This window comes from Oryctolagus cuniculus, chromosome 3 (assembly GCF_964237555.1).
Source record: "Oryctolagus cuniculus chromosome 3, mOryCun1.1, whole genome shotgun sequence".
Lineage (NCBI taxonomy): Eukaryota > Metazoa > Chordata > Mammalia > Lagomorpha > Leporidae > Oryctolagus > Oryctolagus cuniculus.
In genome coordinates, this window is record NC_091434.1 from 99,523,065 (window position 1) to 99,549,405 (window position 26,341).

At 39.4% G+C, this 26,341-nt stretch overlaps 1 protein-coding gene across 7 annotated transcripts in view; it reads right to left on the bottom strand.

Annotated features, from left to right (window-relative positions):
* Window positions 1-1,074: 1,074 nt before the first annotated feature.
* The window catches only part of KYNU (kynureninase), a 228,983-nt gene continuing 203,716 nt past the window's right edge, over window positions 1,075-26,341 (bottom strand). For 2 of the 7 annotated variants that reach the window (XM_070071542.1, XM_017342818.3), the window contains exons 13-14: window positions 24,364-24,594; window positions 6,658-6,927 (exon numbers count right to left, since the gene is read on the bottom strand). In XM_070071542.1, the coding sequence (XP_069927643.1) occupies window positions 6,673-6,927; window positions 24,364-24,594 (486 nt within the window). In that variant the 3' untranslated portion in view covers window positions 6,658-6,672. Of the gene's footprint in view, window positions 1,368-6,520; window positions 6,928-17,413; window positions 19,395-24,363; window positions 24,595-26,341 lie in introns of those variants that run through there. The other 5 variants (XM_070071543.1, XM_017342822.3, XM_051849583.2 and 2 more) reach the window with 5 other exon arrangements.

A 26,341-nucleotide genomic window follows, 5' to 3' on the forward strand; every position in this document is an offset into this window, starting at 1 on the left:
TTCTTCCCAGTGAGCTGGAGGAGGGGAACAGTCTCCCCATCTAAGCACAGGTCATAAACAAGTCTAGTACCTGCTAACACTAACCGATAGAATAAATAAAGGGGAGAGTGATCCAACATGGGAAGCGAGATACTCAGCAGACTCATAGAATGGCAGATGTCCTAAATAGCACTCTGGCCTCAGAATCAGCCCTAAAGCCATTCGGATCTGGCTGAAAAGCCCATGAGAGTATTTCAGGCATGGAAAGCCAAGACACTCTGGCAAAATGATCTCTGCGAGTGAGATCCCAGTGGAAAGAACAGGTCTTCAAAGAAGGAGGTACCTTTCTCTGAAGGGAGGAGAGAACCTCCATTTTGACTATGACCTTGTCTAAACAAGATAAGAGTCGGAGAACTCAGAGGGCTTCCATAGCCTTGGAAACTCATGACTGGAGCATAGGGAGATTACTGATGCCATAAACAGGAGTGTCAATTTGTAAAGTCAACAACAGGAGTCACTGTGCACTTATTCCTCATGTAGGATCTCTGTCCTTAATGTGCTGTACATTGAGATTTAATGCTATAACGAGTACTCAAACAGTGTATTTCACTTTGTGTTTCTATGGGGGTGCAAACTGTTGAAATCTTTACTTAATGCATACTAAACTGATCTTCTATATAAAAAAAAGGAAGTTATCAATTCCCAACTTGACTCTCACTGGGATTAAACATGACAATAGGTCTGATCTGATTTCATCATCATTTAAAAAAATCATCTATTATTTTTCACTTTATGTTTCTGTGTGGGAGCAAACTGTTGAAATCCTTACTTAATGTATACTAAGCTGATCTTCTGTATATTAAGATAATCGAAAATGAATCCTCATGTGAATGGAAGGGGAGAGGGAGTGGGAAAGGGGAGGGTTGCAGGTGGGAGGGACATTATGGGGGGAAGCCATTGTAATCCATAAGTTGTACTTTGGAAATTTATATTCATTAAATAAAAGTTAAAAAAAATCAGTCATTCAGGATGGTCTCATAAGGTAAAAAAAAAAAAAAAAAAAAAAAAAAAAAAAACCTGTATGTACAGGGCTTCTGTCCACTTGCTTTCTCTTAAACAGAAGCAATCTAGATGGAGGATTGTGACAGTCCCTCCTTTCTGGTCATCACTCCTGATCTCTGAGGGGACATTTAGGCCACACTTGGGTGCAAAAGAAAATGAAGGCCCCCATTTTTAAGGTGTTGTGGATATAACCCCTCCCAATGCTTGAGGGGACATTCCAGTGGGGAGCGGATCTTAGAGTGAATGGTTCCTGTCTGTGGAGAAAGGTTGTGGATCCGAGTGAGGTGGGGCATCCTCCTGCCCCTACGTGGGTCCTCAGCAGCCACCTGGAAAGAGGAAGGTAATGTGATTCTACCTGCTCTCTGAGACAGCTCCACATCTGCTGTTGGGAATTAATCAAATCTTTCCTGTGTACAAAGCTTCAAATCCATGACTCCCTTCTACAGGCAACCTACAGGTTGATCTACCCAGTCCAAGTATACCTTCTTCACTGATAGGAAATCCACTGTAGTTTAACTGTGGTAGGAGGGCTCCCAATCCTGCAGGATCAAGAAAGGCAGGAGGATCAAGACTCCTTTCTCTCTGTCCATAACCATTTGTGGCAGACACACTGATCATGGAACAGAGTCCAAGTCCAGAGGGTACCTCTCAGGTTTCAAGTTTCTGCTCTTGGGCTTCAGGAAGCACGCAACCAGGGTTTCAGTTGGCACCAGAAATGTAATGGAAGGGCAGCACTACCTGGTCATTGACTTCTTTCAGTGTAAGGAAGTAAGGAAAGAGCCTGAATTGAAAAGCAATGAGTCCTTTATAAATGAGTGGGAGAACAAAACAAATGAAAGAACATAAAAGCAGAGCTCTCCCATCTTAAGGCATCAAAAGGGGACCCCAGAGCTGATTGTCCACTAGGGAAGTGGAATCCTTGGTCTTTAGTGGGTAGTCAAACTTCCCTTTTATCTATGTCACTTGGGGTAGCACCCTGGAAATGGCATGTAGAGCTATTGCTGATTTGAATGGGGTTGGTCCATGAGCCTGGTTGGAGTTGGGTTTGGAGGGATCTAGATGTTCAGGGCATTCCCCAAGCACAGAAGGGGGCATGATTGGCTGGGTCTTGGTGGGCACATGAAATGGGAAAATGTGCAAAATGTGGGATAAGAAGGGGTTGTTCACCATCTTTTTTGGAGCATACCTTTCCCTGCCTACATCCCCCTATCACCACATACTCAGGGAAACCGGAGCCTCTGAAACCAGACCCAGTGACTACCCAAACACCCAGCCATACCCTATATCCTAGGGAACAGTTATAAGGTTCCTAGTCACAAGGAGTGGGGGATCCACTCTCAGCCCTTTGAACCTTCCTGTCCATGGAGAGAGCGACAGTATTCCCAGATCCAGCTGGCTCCTGACAGAGGAGGTCTGTTGGTTGGTGCTCTGCCTTGGCAAGTTGATTCCAACACTTTTTATTGAGTAAGGGGAAAGGGAGCCATGTGCCCTCCTTCACAGACATACGTGGGTACACCACACACTGCATGCCCTCTAGGCCAGACTCAAAGTCAGTGTGAACCACAGATTTATCAAAATCTTCAGTCAAGTGCAGGCTACAGAAGCTTCTATTTGCCTTATTAGGATGGCACTTCCTCCCTAATGGTCAGTGCGCCTTGCTGAAAGGAAGGGAAGAAAGCAATGTGTTCTCTTTTCACTGGGTTAGATGGGCACTTAAGCCCTGCTAGCACTTCAGGCTCGACTAAAGATAGTGGGACCAAAAGGTTCTCACTCAGGCAGTATTACCAGTGACACAGCCTGTTGCAGATTCCTCTTGCCTGCCTCCAATAAGATGGCATCCCTTCCAGCCACTGACTGCATGATTGTACCATACCAACTGCACCATGGTGTCTCTCTTCTGTCTGTAGATTTTCCACTGCAGACTTCTCTCCAGCTGTCCCCTGAGAATGTAGTTCCTTCCCTTTTCATCTGGTATCTTTCTTTGTCAATATCAGCACACCTTTCCCCTATTCAGCAATATTGCATCTTTCTTCTGCTTTGTCTATTTTGTTGAAGCTCCAAGCTGCATTTATTATGCTTCTGATTGAAGCTTTTAATTCCAAAATTTCTGATTAGTTCCTGATTGGTTCTTATTGGTTGAATGATTTCTACATCTGTTGAATTTCTCATGCATACCATGCATTGTTTTCCTTATTTCTTTCAATTGTCTATCTTTATGCATTTGTGTCTTTGTGAATTTCCTTAGCATTATTCTGAATTCTTTTCAGGCATTTTATAAATTTCTTTCAAATCAGGATCTATTTGTGGAAAAATATTGTTCCTCTGGAGGTTCCATGCTTCCTTGCTTCATGTTTCCTAAGTCCCTATGTTGATATCTACATATCTGGTGTAACATTTCTTTTGTTACAAAATAGTTTTCATAAGAAAAGACTTTTTCTTTGGATGGAATTTGAGGTGCCAGTTGGATACTTCTTTTGGCTTTGTTTCTAAGTGAGCCCAGAAGTATAATCCATGTTAGCAATATCCATGAGTGCCAGAAGTTGATGGTATGTAAGACTTTGAGTTGGATAATGGTTTCTGAGATGTGTGTCTTTCGGTTCCAGATAGTTGAGTGTCAGTCATGCTGGGGTTTATGATGACAATAGCTCTGTTCATCATGCTGTCTTATATTCAGCCAGAGAAATCTGAATGATGCTGGGACTTGTAGCATCAATTGATGTGACCCTGCAACTGTGTGATACAAATAGGACTTCCCCAGGTCTTGTTTATAGCCCCCAACTTCCTAGTCTCTGCACTGGAGGATGCAAAGGATACACTGCCCTTGTCCCACATGGTGAATGCAGGTTATGCTGCAGCTTCTGCACTTTGAAATGTGGGCCTGCAGCAGTTGAATGAAGTTAGTCTTCCCTAGGTCCCACAGTGTAGGCTTCAGTGACTGAACAATATAGTATTAATATATATAGTCCAGCAGCTACAGAGAAGAAAGTGTATCTCATCCAGGTCTCATAGCAGAAAGCTTAGGTGTTACTGGAGATCATGCACTGGCAGCTGCAGGCTTGCAACAATAAAATGAGGCTAGAGCCCTCCCCAGGATTCACAATGCAAGCACAAGTGTTTCTTGGGATTCTAGAACAGGCACAGTCCCAGAGCTGCAGGATGTGGTAGAGATCTTGCCCAGGTCTTATATTTCATGCACAGGTGATTCTAGGGACAGTCATGGTCTAGAGCAGTGGAATGCAGGTAGTGTCTTCACCAGGTCCCACAGGAAGAACCAGGTGACCCCAATAGTCTCAGTCTCAGAGCTACAGGACTCAGAGGGTAACTTGTTTACAGGTTGATCACAGATAATGATTACGAACCCGGACTGTGAGCTAGCCAGTGTAAGCCTGGACCAGTGGTATACAGATAAGGCCTTCCCCATGTACCCCAGGGGATCACAGTTGTCCTGGGGCTTCAGAGAATAGTCACAGACCCAGAGCAGAAGGATGCAGTGGGGTTCTTACTCAGGTTCCTCGGGATGAACTCTGGAATATAGCTCCAACAGTCACAGTGCATGAGCTACAGCACACAGAGTCCCACCAGTGACCACATGTTATACTTGAGACTGTACATAGTGGGTACAGGCCTGGAGGAGATGATTGCCCATAGAGCCTTCCACAGGTCCCAAATGGGAGTACAAGTGTCCCTGGGACTTATAGAACCAGCAGTCACAGTCCCACCTTTGCAGAATTGCCCATGCCTCACAGGTTGAGTGCAGGTTACGCTTGGCATTATGGACTATCACCTGCCAGCCTGAAGCAGAGGAATGCAGGTAAGGCTCTCAAGGTCTCACCCATGAGTGTGGTTTACTCCAGGGATTATAGCACCAATAACTACAGTTCTAGAGCTGTAGGAGATAGAAGGGACTGTCATCAGTTCCCACAAACCTAGCAAGGGTGACACATTCCATGTTGGACTGCCTGTTTTGCCAGTTTGAATCCCAGCTTTGCATTTGATTCAGTTTCCTGCTAATGCACCTGGCAGATAGTGGATTTTGGCTCAAGTGCTTGGGTCCCTGCCACCCATGTAGGGGACACTGATGGGGTTCTTGGCTCCTACCTTTAGCCTGGTCCAGCACTAGCTGTTGTCATCATTTGGGGAGGGAACCAATGAATAGAGCAGTCTCTCTCCCTCCCTGCTGTTTCCAAATATATGTAAATATATAAGTAAACATAAACATTCAATGATTTATAATAGCTGGAATCATGGCAAAAGAATTAAGGATTTTTTATTTAACTTATTTTATAACTTTCTTGTCATTCTGAAAATCTTGGTTCTAATCATTAGTTAATGTTTTATCATATATATTATCACACAGTGGATCATAGAAATATGGGGAATTCATCAAAAATTATTACCATAAATCAACACTTTTTTTTTGACAGAGTGGACAGTGAGAGAGAGAGACAGAGAGAAAGGTCTTCCTTTTCTGTTGGTTCTCCCCTCAGTGGTCGCTGCAGCTGGTGCGCTGTGGCCGGCGCACCGTGCTGATCCGAAGTCAGGAGCCAGGTGCTTCTCCTGGTCTCCCATGGGGTGCAGGGCCCAAGGACTTGGGCTATCCTCCACTGCACTCCTTGACCACAGCAGAGAGCTGGACTGGAAGAGGGGCGACCAGGACTAGAACCGGGGTGCTGGTGCTGCAGGCAGAGGATTAGGCTATTGAGCCGCGGCGCCAGCCATAAATCAACACTTATTAGGGATATTTAAATCCTATAGTTTATAATAATCTTCTATATTATTTTGTACTGTGAGAATTCCCTTTTTGAGACTTAATATTACTAGTGGATAGAGGGTATATTATACATATAAAATAGATGCTAATGGCCCACGAAAGCACGAATTGCATACTCTCAGTAACAGGGTGCCCTAAGCCAATGATTGCCAGGTTGTGCTTTTGCGCTTTAGATTTTTATTTGGAAGGCAGAATGACAGAAAGTAGACAGATTTTTCCATTCCTTGTTTCACTCCCCAAATGGCCACAATGGTAGGAGCTGATCTAGGCCAGACCAAAACCAGGAGCTAGAAACTGTATCTGGGTCTCCTGCATGGTGTCAGGAGCCCAAGCACTTGAGCCAGCATCTGTCTGCTGCTTTCCCATGAGCATTATCAGACAATTGGATAGGAAGCAGAACAGCTAGGTCTCAAACTGGCATGCTGATATGGGATGCTAGTATTACAAACAGCACCTTAACCCACTGTGCCACAACCCTGGCCCTCAGGCAGTGCTTTATGGAGCTGATGCTTCTAGGGTGTTTGCAGGTTTCCTTCTTGAGGTTGTACAAAAATACATTTTAAAAAACTCAATGCTGTAGCAACTTCAGTTCATGGAAAAAAAATACATTGCACATTTTGAATCTGACTCCATATGATTTTGCACTCAATAGGAAGTAGAAAGTTATTGACAAAAGATAGCTATATAACCAAGAGTTTGGAATTGGGCAAAAGAAGGGCACAGGGACAGAGAATCTGAAGCCATGTACTGGATTCAACTTGTTTTTCATGGGCTGTTCTAGGGAAGCTAGAACTCTGTTCAGAGGAGGCCAGGCAACCACAAATAAGGATAGCAGCAAGAAATCAGCCTGAGTCCGAGTTTTAAACCTGCCATGTAGAGAGATGCTTGTTGCTTAAACAAGAAGGGCTTCCTGCTTCCTTCAGTCCTCCTGTACACTCACCTAACTGTTGCTGTAGTAATCCTGGCAAGTTGTTTCGTAGGGAGGCAGTTTCTCTCGGGCACCATACCTTTCCAGGGTATCCTTCAGTTTTCCTAAGTAAAGCTTCCCTTTGAGGAACTTCCATTTGAGGCTGATTGTTCAGCAACACTCCAATTGGATAGGACCCTTGTGCCTGCTAACAGTAACACAAAAACTTTGTGTAATTTGCAATTCAGTTATTGGCTTCACACCCAATCTTCTCTCCAGTCAGCTTTTTATAAATTAAAGCAACATAAAAGTCAATATAGTGTTACACAAAGAGTCCTATATAATAGCCCCATGGACATCATAAAAGAATTGTGATTTATATAAATTTTCATGAGTTACTGAGAAACTGCAATACATCATCACATATTTACTTGGAAAAAAACAGGAAGTGTGTACATACTTGTTTCCAGTAATAAACCATTAATTTGTGGTTTGGCAAATTGTGGGAGATTAGATACCAGGGAAATGAGGTGGAGTGGTTGGATAAAGCCATTTAAAAGAGCTGATATTTAATCAGACAAAATAAACTTTAATACAAAAACTGTTAAGAGAGACAAAGACGGACACTATATAATGATTAAGGGTTCAATTCAACAGGAAGATGTAACTATTATAAATGTATATGCACCTAATTACAGGGCACCGGTCTATTTAAAAGATATGTTAAGGGACTTAAAGGGAGATTTAGATTACAATACAATAGTACTGGGGGACTTCAATACTCCACTCTCAGAAATAGACAGATCATCCGGACAGAAGATCAACAAGGAAACAGCAGATTTAATTGACACTATTGCCCAAATGGATCTAACAGATATCTACAGAACTTTCAACCCTACATCTACAGACTTCACATTCTTCTCAGCAGCGCATGGAACCTTCTCTAGGATTGACCACATACTAGGCCATAAAGCAAGTCTCAGCAAATTTAAAAGAATTAGAATCATACCATGCAGCTTCTCAGACCACAGCGGGATGAAGCTGGAAATTAGCAACTCAGGAAACCCCAGAAAGTATGCAAACACATGGAGACTGAACAACATGCTCCTGAATGAACACTGGGTCATTCAAGAAATCAAAAGAGAAATCAAAAACTTTCTGGAAGTAAATGAAGACAACAACACAACATATCAAAACTTATGGGATACAGCAAAAGCAGTATTGAGAGGCAAATTTATAGCAATAGGTGCCTATACCAAGAAATTGGAAAGGTACCAAATAAATGAGCTTTCAGCGCACCTCAAGGACCTAGAAAAACTGCAGCAAACCAAACCCAAATCTAGTAGGAGAAGAGAAATAATTAAAACCAGAGAAGAAATTAATAGGATTGAATCCAAAAAAAATTACAAAAAATCAGCCAAGCGAGAAGCTGGTTTTTTGAAAAAATAAACAAAATTGACACCCCATTGGCCCAACTAACTAAAAAAAGAAGAGAAAAGACCCAAATCAATAAAATCAGAGATGAAAAAGGAAACGTAACAACAGACACCACAGAAATAAAAAGAATCATCAGAAATTACTACAAGGACCTGTACGCCAGCAAACAGGAAAACCTATCAGAAATGGATAGATTCCTGGACACATGCAACCTACCTAAATTGAACCATGAAGACATAGAAAACCTAAATAGACCCATAACTGAAACAGAAATTGAAACAGTAATAAAGGCCCTCCCAACAAAGAAAAGCCCAGGACCAGATGGATTCACTGCTGAATTCTACCAGACATTTAAAGAAGAACTAATCCCATTTCTTCTCAAACTATTCAGAACAATCGAAAAAGAGGGAATCCTCCCAAATTCTTTCTATGAAGCCAGCATCACCTTAATCCCTAAGCCAGAGAAAGATGCAGCACTGAAAGAAAATTACAGACCAATATCCCTGATGAACATAGACGCAAAAATCCTCAATAAAATTCTGGCCAATAGAATACAACAACACATCAGGAAAATCATCCACCCAGACCAAGTGGGATTCATCCCTGGTATGCAGGGATGGTTCAACATTCGCAAATCAATCAATGTGATTCACCACATTAACAGACTGCAGAAGAAAAACCATATGATTATCTCAATTGATGCAGAGAAAGCATTTGATAAAATTCAACACCCTTTCATGATGAAAACTCTAAGCAAATTGGGTATAGAAGGAACATTCCTCAATATAATCAAAGCAATTTATAAAAAACCCACAGCCAGCATCCTATTGAATGGGGAAAAGTTGGAAGCATTTCCACTGAAATCTGGCACCAGGCAGGGATGCCCACTCTCACCACTGCTATTTAACATAGTTCTGGAAGTTTTAGCCAGAGCCATCAGACAAGAAAAAGAAATCAAAGGAATACAAATCAAGAAGGAAGAAGTCAAACTATCCCTCTTTGCAGACGATATGATTCTGTACTTAGAGGATCCAAAGAACTCTACTAAGAGACTATTGGAACTCATAGAGGAGTTTGGCAAAGTGGCAGGATATAAAATCAATGCACAAAAATCAACAGCCTTTGTATACACAAGCAATGCCATGACTGAGAAAGAGCTGCTAAGGTCAATCCCATTCACAATAGCTACAAAAACAATCAAATACCTTGGAATAAACTTAACCAAGGACGTTAAAGATCTCTACGATGAAAATTACAAAACCTTAAAGAAAGAAATAGAAGAGGATACCAAAAAATGGAAAAATCTTCCATGCTCATGGATTGGAAGAATCAACATCATCAAAATGTCCATTCTCCCAAAAGCAATTTATAGATTCAATGCAATCCCAATCAAGATACCAAAGACATTCTTCGCAGATCTAGAAAAAATGATGCTGAAATTCATATGGAGGCACAAGAGACCTCAAATAGCTAAAGCAATCTTGTACAACAAAAACAAAGCCGGAGGCATCACAATACCAGATTTCAGGACATACTACAGGGCAGTTATAATCAAAACAGCATGGTACTGGTACAGAAACAGATGGATAGACCAATGGAACAGAATTGAAACACCAGAAATCAACCCAAACATCTACAGCCAACTTATATTTGATCAAGGATCTAAAACTAATTCCTGGAGCAAGGACAGTCTATTCAATAAATGGTGCTGGGAAAACTGGATTTCCACGTGCAGAATCATGAAGCAAGGCCCCTACCTTACACCTTACACAAAAATCCACTCAACGTAGATTAAAGACCTAAATCTTCGTCCTGACACCATTAAGTTATTAGAGAACATTGGAGAAACCCTTCAAGATATTGGCACAGGCAAAGAATTTCTGGAAAAGACCCGGGAGGCACAGACAGTCAAAGCCAAAATCAACTATTGGGATTGCATCAAATTGAGAAGTTTCTGTACTGCAAAAGAAACAGTCAGGAGAGTGAAGAGACAACCGACAGAATGGGAAAAAATATTTGCAAACTCTGCAACAGATAAAGGGTTAATAACCAGAATCTACAAAGAGATCAAGAAACTCCACAAAAACAAAACCAACAACCCACTTAAGAGATGGGCCAAGGACTTCAATAGACATTTTTCAAAAGAGGAAATCCAAATGGCCAACAGGCACATGAAAAAATGTTCAAGGTCACTAGCAATCAGGGAAATGCAAATCAAAACCACAATGAGGTTTCACCTCACCCCGGTTAGAATGGCTCACATACAGAAATCTACCAACAACAGATGCTGGCGAGGATGTGGGGAAAAAGGGACACTAACCCACTGTTGGTGGGAATGCAAACTGGTCAAGCCACTATGGAAATCAGTCTGGAGATTCCTCAGAAACCTGAACATAACCCTACCATTCGACCCAGCCATCCCACTCCTTGGAATTTACCCAAAGGAGTTTAAATTGATAAACAAAAAAGCGGTCTGCACCCTAATGTTTATTGCAGCACAATTCACAATAGCCAAGACCTGGAACCAACCTAAATGCCCATCAACGGTAGACTGGATAAAGAAATTATGGGATATGTATTCTTTAGAGTACTATACCGCAGTAAGAAACAACGAAATCCAGTCCTTTGCAACAAAATGGAGGAATCTGTAACACATCATGCTGAGTGAAGTAAGCCAGTCCCAAAGGGACAAATACCATATGTTCTCCCTGATCGGTGACAACTGACTCAACACCAAAAAGGAAACCTCCTGAAGTGAAATGGACACTATGAGAAATGGTGACTTGATCAGGATAGCCCTGACTGCTAATGGACAACTTAATACATTATCCCTCATAGTATTTTTTTTTTGTCTGTTCTACTTAATATGACTGGTTTAATTCTGTAATTATCACACAGTTATTCTTAAGTGTTGAAAATTAACTGAAATGTGATCCCTGTTAAACATAAGAGTGGGAATAAGAGAGGGAAGAGATGTATAATTTGGGACATGCTCGGGCTGACTTGCCCCAATTGGTAGAGTTGGAAACATACCAGGGGATTCCAATTCAATCCCATCAAGGTGGCATGTGCCAATGCCATCTCACTACTCCAAGTGATCAATTTCAGTTCACAATTGATCATAATGAAAGGACTAAGAGTCAAAGGGAGCACATAAACAAGTCTAGTATCTGCTAACACCAACCGATAGAATAAATAAAGGGGAGAGTGATCCAACATGGGAAGTGAGATACTCAGCAGACTCATAGAATGGCAGATGTCCTAAATAGCACTCTGGCCTCAGAATCAGCCCTAAAGGCACTCGGATCTGGCTGAAAAGCCCATGAGAGTATTTCAGGCATGGAAAGCCAAGACACTCTGGCAAAAAGATCTCTGTGAGTGAGATCCCAGTGGAAAGAACAGGTCTTCAAAGAGGGAGGTGCCTTTCTCTGAAGGGAGGAGAGAACCTCCACTTTGACTATGACCGTGTCTAAACAAGATAAGAGTCGGAGAACTCAAGGGGCTTCCATAGCCTTGGAAACTCATAACTGGTGCATAGGGAGATTACTGATGCCATAGACAGGAGTGTCAATTGGTAAAGTCAACAACAGGAGTCACTGTGCACTTACTTCTCATGTAGGATCTCTGTCCTTAACGTGCTGTACACTGAGGCTTAATGCTATAATGAGTACTCAAACAGTATATCTCACTTTGTGTTTCTATGGGGGTGGAAACTATTGAAATCTTTACTTAATGTACACTAAACTGATCTTCTGTAAAAAAAAAAAAAAAAAAAGAAAGAAAGAAATTATCAATTCCCAACTTGACTCTCACTGGGATTAAACATGACAATAGGTCTGATCTGATTTCATCATCATTTAAAAAAAAATCATCTATTATTTTTCACTTTATGTTTCTGTGTGGGAGCAAACTGTTGAAATACTTACTTAAGGTATACTAAGCTGATCTTCTGTATATTACGATAATCGAAAATGAATCTTGATGTGAATGGAAGGGGAGAGGGAGTGGGAAAGGGGAGGGTTGTGGGTGGGAGGGACGGTATGGGGGGGGAAGCCATTGTAACCCATGAGTCGTACTTTGGAAATTTATATTCATTAAATAAAAGATAAAAAAAAAATAAAAGAGCTGATATTTAAATAAGAAATTCTAAGACCCCAAAATGAAATGTAGGTGGAAATCTGGGAAGGAAGCAAAGATCAGAGTTAGCTTTCACTGAAGAGTTTCTGCTAAATCCTAAGGATCTAGCACTTCAGCACTGATGGGATATGGAAAAAGCCAAGGACTGTCCAGGATACATTAGCTCAAAAGAAACCCCACATAATGTTGGCAACCAGAAAAAAATGTAGGAATCAACAAATGGGAGTAATTTCTCATTACATTTTGGCCCTTGAGCAGAATGATATACCACATTTTGTGATATTGATATGGTCTGAAAAACCTGATAACAAAAGGTTAAAGTGTTTTTGTCAGTGATCCTGATGAGAAACAAACATAAACAGACTTTGGAAAAACAAAGTTTAACCTAATTCTCAAAGAAATAAAAAAGCCCAGATAACAGATATTCAAGGTTAGCAATCACAAAACACACCAAGAAACAAGTTATTATGTGTGAAAATAGAAACAGAACTGTAAGTTCATTGTATATGTGGTATAAAATATAAAATATTTATGGGTTGTCAAGAATAGAAAAGTAGAGTATGTAGATTGGGTTCCTGAGCTTGAGAAAATGATTAGGACGAGCCTGTTTTATCACTGGAGCATCCATCAAAAAGACAAAAAAATCAAAACAAACAAAAAAAAACAAATACATGTGAAGGAGGAAGAGACGGGAAATGTGGAAAGGGAAATTGTTGAGCAGGGCTGTGACCTCAGGTAAAATTCCAGTCTTGGCTTAATCTACAGAGCAAATGGTTTTCTAAAGCATAAACTGCAGTGTGGAGTCTTCTCCTTTACTCTTTAAGGTGAGGGGTGAGTTTTTCATTCATTCATTCATTTATTTATTTGCCATAGTGCAGCCTGATCCAAGATTTGAGGCTTCAATATGCTGTCAACAGCCACCATACAGATCAGGGGAAGGGGCTCTAGATGGGGATCCAAAACATGCACTGCTAATATTTGAAACACCAGGAAGTTCAAATAGTCCAGAATGTCCATGAAATTCAGTGAATACAAATGAACTCAATCAAGCTTCTTTAGTCCAACTTTGAAATCTGTTTAATTTTTTTCAAAGGGTAGATTAAGTATCTGAAAAGTGAATTAGTAAACTAGAAAAAAGGATCTCAAGGAATAACAAAAAATGCTGTGAAAATTCAGAAATAAAAATATTAGGTTAAAGATATGAATAAGAATGTGAAAAAGACTAACATGGAGTTTCAAAAGGGAATGATGCATTGTTTTAAAAAACAATGTCTAAGAATAAAACTGACATCTTATGATTTGATTGTTTTTAGCGCTTATCTTTACTCCTGTGGAACAGTGATCTTTCTGCTTTTCACTTTCTGAACATTATAGTTAGTGGTGCGTTCACTCTGTGACCATAAAGTAAATTGAAATTGTATTATTGCAAAAATTAAAGGAAGGAAAGAGGAGGGAAGTATGGTTATCATCTTACAATTGCATCTATAAATACATAATATACTTTTACATAAATACAATTTTTAAAAGGGAATGACAGAGAAGAGATAATATTAGAATACCTTGGAATTTTATGGAATGCTTTCAGATCTTGGAAGTACAATAAATAAAAAATAGAAGAAGCAAAAGCCACCTAGACACATCATAACTAAATTGCAGATCAGTAATGACAAACAGCTCTTAAGCACAAAATTATAAAATGAGGCTGAAGGCTTAACAACAATGCACCTAAAGTACAATGACATGATATTTTCTAGTTTATAAGAATAACTGTCAATGTAGAATTTTATAATTGAAATTTCTTTTTAGGCTGATAGAATTTGCCACTGAAAGATCCTCATAATACATACATAATAATTACCATAAATTCTAAAGGTATCTCATTCATAAAAGGAATTCTGAGTTGCAAAGAGAAGTAATGAGCAAAGCTTGTAGTGTATGTGTATGTGTAATGTCTGGTTGTGTGTAGTAGTGTGAAATTGGACCAAAAGTTCCATATTTAGCAAGAACAGTGCACAAGTAGAGAAGAGGCATCTGATAAGGCATTGAACTTTAACTCCTCAGAGGAGGGAAAAAAAGGCTAATTTTAAAAAATAGCCAGTGAAATTCTTAAAGTAACAGTGAATAAATTTATAACTTTCACACAAGTTGAAAGAAAGATTGCATGCACACACACACACTCCTGAGATCCAAAAGGAGAATAAGAAAGAGAAACAAGTCATAAGAATCAGAAAGAAAATGAACATTGTTTTCAGATTTTTCTCTACATTAAAATAACTACAGATTAATGATTGCAATTAAAAAGCTAGAAAGATTTCTAAATATAAAAAAGTAAAACTGTATCAGATAGTTGCATCTGTATATAGTACCAATATTAAATTTTATAAGAGATAATGTGGAATAATAATGAAATTATAAGTACTTAGGGATATGTCAAACTATAAATGTTCAGGGCTTTAATGGAGAAAATAAAGCTTTCTGAAAAACATTAAAGAAGTCATAAATAAATTGAGATAAATGTCATGTTGTTAGGTAGGCAGCCTCAAACTAAAATGAGTCAATTCTTTTAAAATCTATCTAAATTTTAATTGCAATTCAATTGAAATCCCAGCAGGGGTTTTTATGGAATGCAATAGATTTATTCTAAATTTATTTAGATGTATTCTAAATGTATAAGACAAAATAAAGGGAGTTCAGAACAAACAAGGCAATCCTTACAAAAGAAGCTGTGAGATTTATTCTAGCAGATGTCAGACCCCATTATGTTATAGTAATTAAGGCAGCGTGCAATTGATGAATGATTAAGCAAATTAGCCAAAGGAAAAGTATGATAACCTATAAAGAAACCCATATCTATAGCTACTCTATATCCACATCTATATCTAATTATCCATCCATCCATCTAATTATCTAATGAGCACCTTTCTAAACTTTCCCTGAGATTGCCTGGAAACAAACTCATCTATATAGCTATAGATGTATATGGAAACATGGTTTTTGAGAAACAAGGAATTACAGATCATATAAATGATACTTTTGGAAAAAATGAAATCAAATTGCTACCTTATGCATTCAAAGTTACCTTTAGGTATATTAAAACAGAAATCGTGTATATGTGTGTGTGTGTATATATATATTTATATATATATGATTTTTTTCTAAATGCTTGTAAAACTTAGGATACTACACAGCAATGAAGCAAATGAAAAGCTACACTCAATAAATGGATAAATGTGGGGAGCAACTGGGAGCAACTCGGACTATACTAAGTTACTGGAATTAAGACTTATTCTATGCATCTGCTTGCCCACAATATGGCGCTGGGAGAGGAGGAAACAGCTTCTACACAGCTGCCTCCAGTTCAACCAATAACCTGCAGGAGCTGATCCTGATTGGAGGAGAGCAGCGTACTCGGCGTGTGGGTAGCAGAGTTGGGATTGGTGGAAGAGGACTATAAAGGAGGAGAGAGACAACATGCACCGGGAACATCTATCTGAAGGAACACCTGTGCAGCCCCCAAGAGAGCCGGCCGGCGGTGTGCCGCTCCCCCGCGGAAGTGGGGAAAGTGGCTAGGGGGAACCGCCCTTCCACGGAGGTGGAAGGGTCGGTAGCCAACCCAGGAAGAACCAGCAGCAAACCCGGGAAGGGCCAAGCAGACAAAAGAACAGCGCAGGGTCCTGTGTCGTTCCTCCACGAAGAGGAGGAGCAACAGATAAATCCTGAAAACATATACAAAAGCAGGAGCAGGATGTATACACTATATATTTATATGAGCTTCATACACAGGCAAAAAACATCCATATGTATATATTTTAAAGATTCACTTATTTATTTGAATGGCAGAGAGAAAGAGAGAGAGAGCAATCTTCCATTCACTGGTTTCAACAGCAACAGCTGGAGTTGGGCCGATCCAAAGCCTGGAGCCATGAGCCACTTCAAGGTCTCCTACATGGGTGCAGGGGCCCAAGTATTTGGGTCATCTTGTGCTGATTTTCCGGGTGCATTATTAGAGAAGTAGATTTTTGGAAGTGGAGCAACCAAAACTTGAAATGGTGCTGATATGGGATGCCAGCACTGCAGGTGACAGCTTATCCCGCTACACCACAGCGCTGGCTCCAACATCCATATATATTTTTAATTTGCAGTTTTCTCATTTATTTGAAAGGAAGGCAGAAGGAGAGGGTGAGAAAGAATTTCCATTGTCTGGTTTACTCCCTGAATGTGTCTAGCAGGCTGGGCTAGGCCAGGCTGAAGGAAGGAGCCCAGAACTCCACCCAGGTCTCCCATGTATGTGGCAGGGATACACGTGCTTGAACCTTCATCTGCTGCCTCCAGGGAGAGCATTAGCAGGAAGCTGGATGTGAAGGAAATTAAAACTTGAAACCAGGCGTTCCCGTCTTGGATGTGTGATTCACAGGTAGCATCTTAACAGCTGTGCAAATGCCTGCCCCAATATGCATGTATTTGGGTTACATGCATATAATGATATTGCAAAAGTTTTGTGGAAAATGGAATTAAAAGGTAAGATTATTCTGACATAGAATTTTTAAAGCCAGGCAGTTTTTCCATTATGTGCATTTCCATAAAATTTTGAAGGTCCCTCATATTCATTACTTTTTTTTAAAAAGTTCCAAAATGTTTAATTTTTTAAAAAGCTTCACTTATTTATTTGAAAGAGTTACAGAGAGAAGGAAATGCAGAGAGTGACAAAGAGAGGTCTTCCATCTGCTGGTTCACTCCCCAGTTGGCCACAAGGGCCAGAGATGTGCAGATCCGAAGCCAGGAACCAGGTGCTTCCTTTGGGTCTCCCTCGTGGGTGCAGGCGCCCAAGTACTTGGATCATCTTTTACTGCTGTCCCCAGATGCATGGCAGAGAGCTGCATCAGAAGAAAAGCAGCCAGGACTCGAAGATTCTGGCATTGCAGTAGTAACTTAACCCATAGCACCACAATGCTGGTCTCCTAATATAAGCTTAACTTTTGATTCCATAGTTCATAAACTTTTTGAAGTGCCCTCATAGGTGTAAAACTTAAAGAAGGGAATTGTTAACACAAAATTCAATTAAATGGTTATTCTGGATTTGGGAGGGAAGATGAAAACTATAAAAATGGAGTTATTGATGCTTTGTTTCTTTTTCAAGATTTATTTTATTTATTTGTAAGAGTTACAGAGAGGTAGAAAGAGAGAGGTCTTCCATCTGCTGGTTTATTCCCCAGATGGTCACCACAGCCAGAGCTGAGCTGATCTGAAGCCAGGAGCTTCTTCAGGGTCTCCCATGTGGGTGCAGGGGTCCAAGGACTTGGGCCATCCTCCTCTGCTTTCCCAGGTGCATTAGCAGGAGTCTGGATGGGAAGTGGAGCAGTTGGGACTCAAACCAGTGTCCATATGGGATGCCGGCACTGCAGGCCATGGCTTTAACTTGCTGCACCACAGTGCCTGCCCTGATGCTCTGTTTCTTAACCTATATGATGATCAAATGGTGCTGATTATGCACTGAATTATTTGCTTATTTGCATATAAATTATTTTAATATGATTTATATGAAATATAATATATAGTAACAAGTGCTTTCATTAACTTTCCCTCACTCAACCATCTAATTAGTATTCCAGGGTTTTTTTCCTCATAGTGTGGTTATAGTTATCTTTCACAAAATTTATAATTTGTAATTATAACTTACCTGAGTATTTATATGTTAAATATCTGTTTGTTCAACCCAGCTACACATTCTATGGGAACTGAAATCACATTATTTTGGTTAACCACCACATTGAAATATTCATTCTATATAAAGCCATGTGTCATTCAGTTTCAAGGCTTTGAGAACTATTCCATCTATGAAGCTGAATATGATCAAAATTCATAGAAATTTTGCTGAAGTAACCATGTATCCACCCAGTTAAATGAGTATCACATAAATAGCATAGCACAATACATAATACATAAGGAGTTAATTATCAGTAGTTACTGGTGTTGGTGTTGGAGTTTACATCTTTTTATTTGATTCGTCTGTTCAAAGTAGTTGTCCAAGTTAATTACATCCAAATTTGTGCAGTAAGGAGTAATAATGGTGTTGTAGTCACTCCTTCTTGCTTGTTGTGTATGCAAATGTAGAAAATTTTGTTAATTCATAAATAGCAGTTGTGGCATTGTGAACTGAGAACTACAGAAGTACAGTAGGATTGAGTGAAATTTTAATTTTCATAATGGATAAAAAAGTTCATAGATTTTGAATGACAGAGTAGAGAGATGGAGCACTTGTTTCCTAATTCTAATTCTTAATCACAAGTATCTCAACTTTGGAGACAAAACTCCAAACTCTTCTACGATAGGAAGTTCCCATTTTAAATAAAAAGATAAAAGATACTGTGATGAGATCAAAATAAAAGAATGCCTTGAAAAGTGTGGATTAAGGTTGAAGAGTGGTTAGGGAATTCAATTTAATACGTTTCAGCCAGTATTTCTTTAGTGAGATAAAATAATAAATATCAGAGCACAAATTTATGAAACTTGTTTTTGCTATAGATAGCAATTTTTATCAAATCTAAGGTGATACCTATTCATTTTGAGAAGCATGCTGATTTCAAAATGAATATGCACAAAGATGCCAGAGGCAATTCACTCCTCAGATGCCTGCTACAGCTGGAGCAGAGTCAGACAAAAACCAAGAGTGTGGAACTTAATCTGAATCTCCAATGTGGATGGCAGTGACCCAAATAGTTGAGTCTTTCTTGCTACCCAAAGTGCAAATTAGCATGAAGTGGGATCAGTAGTGGAGCTGGTACTTGGACCCAGGGACTGTAATATGGGATGCAAATGGTGAATTTACTGCTGTACCAAACATTGACCCCATACCATATTTTTCTGCACAGTGTATAATTACATGTAATCATTTTTATAATAATTTCAATAATTAAAAAATGAATACTGGAAAAATAATAGCTTTTAGTATAATTTTCTAAGTTATTCTTGAAGACATTGCTATTTTGTTTGTGTACAGTCAAGTACAGAAGTGAGCAGAGTGACAAATTTATAAACATCATGAAAAGAATTGTAGAGAGGAACCGGAGCCACTCGAATGCCATTTGGTTCTCGTTTGTCACACTGTAGGGAAAAAGTAAAGCCACGATAATGTTAGTATTATTCATAAACTGGAAATCCCCATTCAAGACAAACTTAAACAAAGCATCCATGCTGATTTTCCTCAAAATATATAGATATTTTTCCTACTTTAAGTAAAAATCTGAAACTCCTTAATAAAAATAACAAAGGATTAGTACCTAAATATTCAAAGTACTTTTGTAAAGTTTACTTTGCAGTTATATTTTTAAGTATCCATTAGGTCATAGGCATGTATATTCTTCAAAATGTTCATGGTAAAATGACATTGAAAGATGTTTACTTTGTTAAATTATTTTTGAAATCCATTCATAATTATTTCATAATTATTTTCCATGAACTTTGGGAATATTCTTCATATACCTTTTTTTAATAAAAGGATTTATTTATTTGAAATTCAGAGTTAAAGAAGGAAAGAGAGAGAGAGAGATCTTCCATCTGCTGATTCACTCCACAAATGTCAGGAAACAAGAGCTTTATCGGGGTCTCCCACATGGAAGGTAGGGGCCCAAACACATGGGCAATCTTCCACTGCTTTTCCCATTCCATTAGCAGGGAGCTGGATTAGAAGTGGAAGCATCAACTGGTGCTGAAAGGGGATGCCAGTGTCCCAGGTGGCGGCTGTACCTGCTAAGCCACAATGTAGCTTTGCTAATATATATTTTTTATGAGGAAATTGTGGAGGGACTGGAACTCTTGGAAAAATGTATTTGAATGAGAATTTCATTGAGATTTGGAGAGTTTTAGAAAATTATCCTTAAATTTCATCATCTAATTCTTTATCTTCCAGCTAAGGAGTTGGCTATGTCTCTGGGAATGCTGGTAGTTTTCAAAGCAAGCCTAGATGATGTCTCCAGTAGTGATGATAAATCACTACTTTTAACTTAAGAGATATCTGCTATTAGCTGAAAAACATGGTAATGATTTATATGTTTAATTTGAACATATTTATGATTTAATTTGAAATCAGACAGACAGGGATCTTCTATCCACAGGTGTACTTCCCAAATGCCTTCAATATCCAGGCATAGGCTAGCCTGAATCTAGGAGCCCAGAACTCAGTCTGGGTCTTCCACTTGAGTGGCAGGGATCCAGGTAGTTTAGCCATTATCTGTGGTCTACCAGGTGCCCATTATCTGGAATCTGAACCAGAAGTAGAGCAGCTGGAAATTCCATCAGGCACTCCAACAGGCTGTGGGTATTCCAAGTGGCAAAGTAACTGTGGCCACAAACACCCATTCCTAACATTTATTTATTTAAGAGGAGGGCAGACAGAGAGGACAACTTCTATATGCTGCTTCACTACCTAAATGCCAACAACAGCTCTGAGATGGACACCAATACTGGGAGACTGAAATTCGGTCCAGATCTCCCATATCAGTGGTAGGGAACTAACTTCCAAGAGGGCTGAATAGAAGTGTCTTGCATCACCTCTGTCACTGAGAAGAAACTGGGTAACAAGGAGACGGACTGGAGAGAACTTCAGGAAAGGAGGGACAGCAACTCTAACTGGCACAGAGACTCAGAATTCAACACACAGGGAGAAACCAAGTGCACTGCAACTTCTCCATGGCTCCCTGGCTGGAGGGACACCACATTGCCATGAAAAGGAAAACAGAAAAGCACATTGACCTCTGTTAGCATTATAGGCCAGCAGCTTGAACAACAGGAGACTTGCACAGTCCTCTCAGGCTTTAAACATCTGGAAAGCTGACGAGGGTCTCTTTCACTCACATACAACTCAACAAGCAAAGATCACTTTGTCTCTGTCAAGCTCCAGAATCTATGTAACTGCATCACAGCCACTGCTAGACTCCATTCTGTCTTAGGGGTCAGTAGATAGATAGCTCCTACTGCCACGGGAAGCCCCTGAAAATACCACATCTCACAGGATGCAGAGGGGCCTATTTCTGGCCCTTTCACTGTGCAAAAGCCCTAGAAATATGCTTGCCAGCTCCATAGTATCTGGCTAAGTTACCTTCCTTATCTTAAGTCCAAGCACACATAGAAGCTGGTACATATGCACTTGTGGTACCTGAGGAAACCCCTTCCATATCTTGTACTCAGGTCATCAAGAGCCCTGGATCATAAGTCCCAGTGCCACCTTTGTTTGCCCTGTAGGACCTGGGGATGATTCCTCCTGCATCTTGTATCTACAAGGCTATATCTGTTAGTTCTAAGACCCAGCCTCACCCATACTCACTCCATGGGACCTAGGCAAAGTCTCCACTGCATCATACAACTCTAGGAGTATGACTGCCATGGCTATAATTTCTGGGTTCACCTACATTCACCTCATGGGATTCAGGGAAGGTCCTCTCTGGATCCTACAGTTCCAGGACTGCAGCTACTGGTGCATAACTCTCAGCAAAACTTGTACTTACCCCATGAGAAGTTTGGTAAGGTACCTACCATATCTTATAGCTCTTAGACTGTGACAGTTCTATAAGCCCCAGAGACACCTGTGATCACACTGTGGCAGCTGAGGAAGGCCTTATCTGCATTACGCTGCTCCAGGCCCATGGACTTCACTGCACAATTCCCAGGCCAGCACTTTGCCTGTGGCTTTTGGTGCTACAAACACTAGTGTCATCCATTCTCACCCACAAGGACCTTAGAAAGGTCCCATCCACATCCAATAATTTCAGGACCATGAGTAATGGTGCCACATAAACTGATATCACCCATGCTTGCCTGACAGGACCTGGGAACAGTACCATCTGTATCCTATAGCATCAGGAACATGGCTACTGCCATCACAAACTCTAGTGTGAGTGGACATAATTATTTACAGCCTGAGAACATCCATATTTGGAGGTTGCTGTCCACCGCAAAGTCAATAGCACTACTTCTATGTACTGCTGCAGTGTTGACAGTTGTGGCACTCATAGACACTACTAGCCTTGACTACAGCTGAAGAAGTCAGATACTACACAACTGACATTTCACCAAACAAAACGTCTTTGCTGTAGAAAGCTATTCTTTAAAGAAGAAACAACTTTTACAACAGATATGTAAACATCGGTGGAGGGACATTAGAAATTTGAAAAAGCAAGGAAGCATGAGACCTCCAAAGCAACTCAATACTACTTCAGAAACCAATTCTGATCTGAAAAATATGAAACCCCTACAACAGAATTAAAAGTAATCACCCTAATGAAATTCCGAGATGTAAGAGAATAAAAATACAGTTAAAATGAGAAAAACAATACATGATATGAATGAAAATCAATCTGAAATCTTGGAGCCAAACAGTTCAATGAAATAAAAAATACCATTGTGAGCTTCAACAACAGGATAGACCAAGCAGAAGAATTTCTGAATCTGAGTACAAGTCCTTTCAAATAACTCAGACAAAATATTTAGAACAGGATTAAAGAATGAAGAAAGCATATGAGACATATGGGGTCCTGTTGTGCAAGCCAACTGGAGGAAAAGAGGAGGAAGAGTAATTGAAATGCCTTTTAATGAAATAACTGAAAAAAATCTGCAGCAATGAAGGAGAGATGGACATCCAGATCAAGGAATGTCAAAGGACCCTGAACAGACTCTACTAACAAATATCTTCTCCAGCGTACATCAGACCAAACAAGTCACACAAAAGGAGAGTCCAAAACAGGGAAAACTGTGAGGTGTCACATAAAGGACAACTCATTTGACTAACATATTTTTCAGCAAAAAGCTGTAGGCCTGAATAAAATGGCATGATATATGTAAGGTCTTGAAATAAAAACAACTGCCAACTAAGAATACTGTAGCCATCTAGCCATCTAAGCTATCCTTTAGAAATGAATGAGAAATGAAGTTTTCCCAGAGAAACAAAAACAGAGGGAATTCATCATCACTACCAGATCCATCCCACCAGAAATGATTTTTTAATGTTTGCCTCTTTGTATTTTTTTAAAGGAATAACAAGATTGAGTGAGTGAGAGAGAGAGGCAGAGCAAGCAAGCTTTCATACACTAATTCACTCTGCAAATGGCTGCAACAGTGGGGACTGGACCAAGCCAAAGCCAGGAATTAGAAATCCATCTGGGTCTACCGCATGTGTAGCTCAGGCCCAAATCCTTGACTCATCACCAGCTGCCTCTCAGAGTGTGCAGAAGCCGGAAGGTGGATCACAGTGTTTTCCCTCATATATGGAAGCTAAAACAATCTATCTTAATGTAGAATAGGAGTACTAGAAACTGGGAGGTAGGAGGGGACAGAGGAAGTTTAGAACAAATACCAAACCCCTCTTGGCTATAAATAATGAGTTTTTAGTGGTTACAGAGCACTGTGGTGACTTTACTTCACAATAACCTATCATATATTTGCAGACAAGTAGAAGATAGGAGGGACAAGGCTCCAATCATAAAGTCATGACAAAAGGAGAAAACATGAATTACCCTGGCTTAATAAGCACAAGTGTGTCCAAATATCACACTGTATCCCATAAGTATGTACAATTATTAATAATAAAAGGCTCAAATATTTTGAAAAAACTACCAATTCTGAAGTATATCTTCAGATACTTTTTTGACGAAAGTGACAAGAGTGAAAATAAATTATTTCAAGCAAACAACTAACACTGATTTTTTCCACCCCCACACTAAATTGTTATGCTGTGTAATTTAATAATTACATATAGTAGTCTTCAGTAATTAAAACTAGTGAAATCATGTCCTAATTGACTTTGATAGTTTTTTTACCCAAAATAATTATAAAAAGAATAAGTTATATAAAATATTGCTTATAGCTGAAATTTGTGGTTTCTTCTGTTTTATCAGAAGTGGCAATTCTCTATGCCTTTCAGATAATACAGTGCTGAATGGTTAGCTGTCACTTAATTTGTCATAAATGGTTGATTAATATGAAATGGCATACAAAAATGAATAAACCAAGGAATCCAACTTTTGTTCAAATAATGCAGTTTACAGAGAATATCTGGAAGCCAAGCAAGAGATATACTTACAACTACTCCTCTTTTCTCTAGTTCTTGGAAAACATTTTTCTTTGGAACAGTGAATGTTAGTGTTAACTGGCAGCCACGGTCCTCTATTCGGGATGGAGTAATTATGTTCACAATTGATTCCTTGGTTTCTGCTTTGTCTTTGTGGTAGTACTGCTTGATCATATACTCCAGGTAACCAGTAAGCAAAATGGATTTTCTCCTTAATGCTTTCATAGTGGCTTTCTTAAAGATCTACAGGAGATTCAAAATGACAGTCATTGATTTACAAAGAAGCAAAAATTAAGTGTAAATCACATCCAAAAAAAGAAATACTAATTTTTTATCTTTCCAATAAACATTACATTTTAGTTACTTTTTTTTATAAAAACATGCTCTCTTTGAAAGGCCTTGCCATTAAAAATTGAAGACGAAATTTCCATGACAGAAAAGGTGTATACATATCATTTAAACAGTGATTGCAAAAGAAGAAAAGAATATCCTTTTCTTTCAGTTATTTGAAATTAGCTTAATCACCAAAGTATATCTGAATAAATGTATTTAAATTTCATAGAACTTAAAATTTTCTCCCAAAACAATTTTTTAAAATAATAATCAAGAAGATTTTTTCTATTCTGAAAGAAATTTTGTTTGGCCCACAAAATGCACAATATGAGCTAAACACATGGACATACGTGGAATGTACTATTTGCTCATATTATTGATAATTGTCTTACTGATTTCTATATCTCCCCTAGTATAACAGTAAACACACAAGTAAGTAAACAATAAAGGTAAGTTTTCTTAGCAAATATCTGAAAATGCTTTAATCATAATTGAAGCATTTGGGTTACCTTTCTATTTTTTTCTCTCTCTCTCTCACACACATGCACACACATTTCTATCTTTTATTCCCCTGCTAAACTCCAGCACTAGTATGAAATTATTGTCACTTGCTGCCTAGTCTAGTATTAACAGAATGACAAGGACATACAGTAACTGGTGCTGTAACATTAGGGATCAGAACAGACATGATTTTCTGGCTTATCTCTTAAGGTCAAATAGAGTTTAAAAATATATCCTATACATCAGAGCCAAACGAACTGCAAAAACAGAGCATGATACATGGGAGTGTCATTCAATGTCCCTTTTCTGTATCATGAATAAAGTTATCAAGAGTAAAAATAGGGTCACTTGGTGGTGTCTAGACTTCATCAAATATGAAGATAGGTATTTTTGTATGTTATAGGTGACATCTGTGGCAGGCATTCTAACAAGACTCAAGCATTCATGCATGGAGGCATGGATTTGGGTGGAAGAGAGGAGGGAAGAGGTATTGAAGGTAATGACCTCTGAGGAACAGAGGAGAAACACAGAGGATAGGTCGGCAGCTGTCTCTTTTTAGTGCCACCAGCAGACTACATTGAAGCCTGCAGTGGTATGAGCTGCAAGTTGAAGCTTTCAACGTTGTTTTCTGATGGCGCATGGGATCTCAGTGCCGACAATACCACTCCAGGTCTCGGGTGACCTGCGTGGCGTGGATTTTGGTAGGAGGCATTTCTTTGGTGCCTTATACAACACTAAAGTGAGTGGACTGCACACAATGAGGACTCAAGGAAACACAGCCAAGTTTTAGATCAAGGGCATTAAGGGCAAAGAATCAACAATTTGGTAGAGGGCAGTAGCAAGGACAGGCAAGGCACAACCTACATGTGGTTAGGCTCTGAGGTGTGCAAGATTCTCTCTAGAGGTCAAAAATATTTGAGGAAACTCTAATAAAGCTACAGAATTTTCTAGCTGTGCTGTGAATGTCATTGTATTCAGGTAGGGGCAATGTTCACAGTATTACTTTTAATGATAGTTCATTTGTATTAATAAGGGAATAAGACTTTGGGGGAATATTAAGTTGATGGTGTTTTAAAGGGGACTATGGGATTTCATTCTTAGAAAAGTCCCCTGATAGCTAGAAACCAATATTTTATAACAAATGGCCTCAATTTTA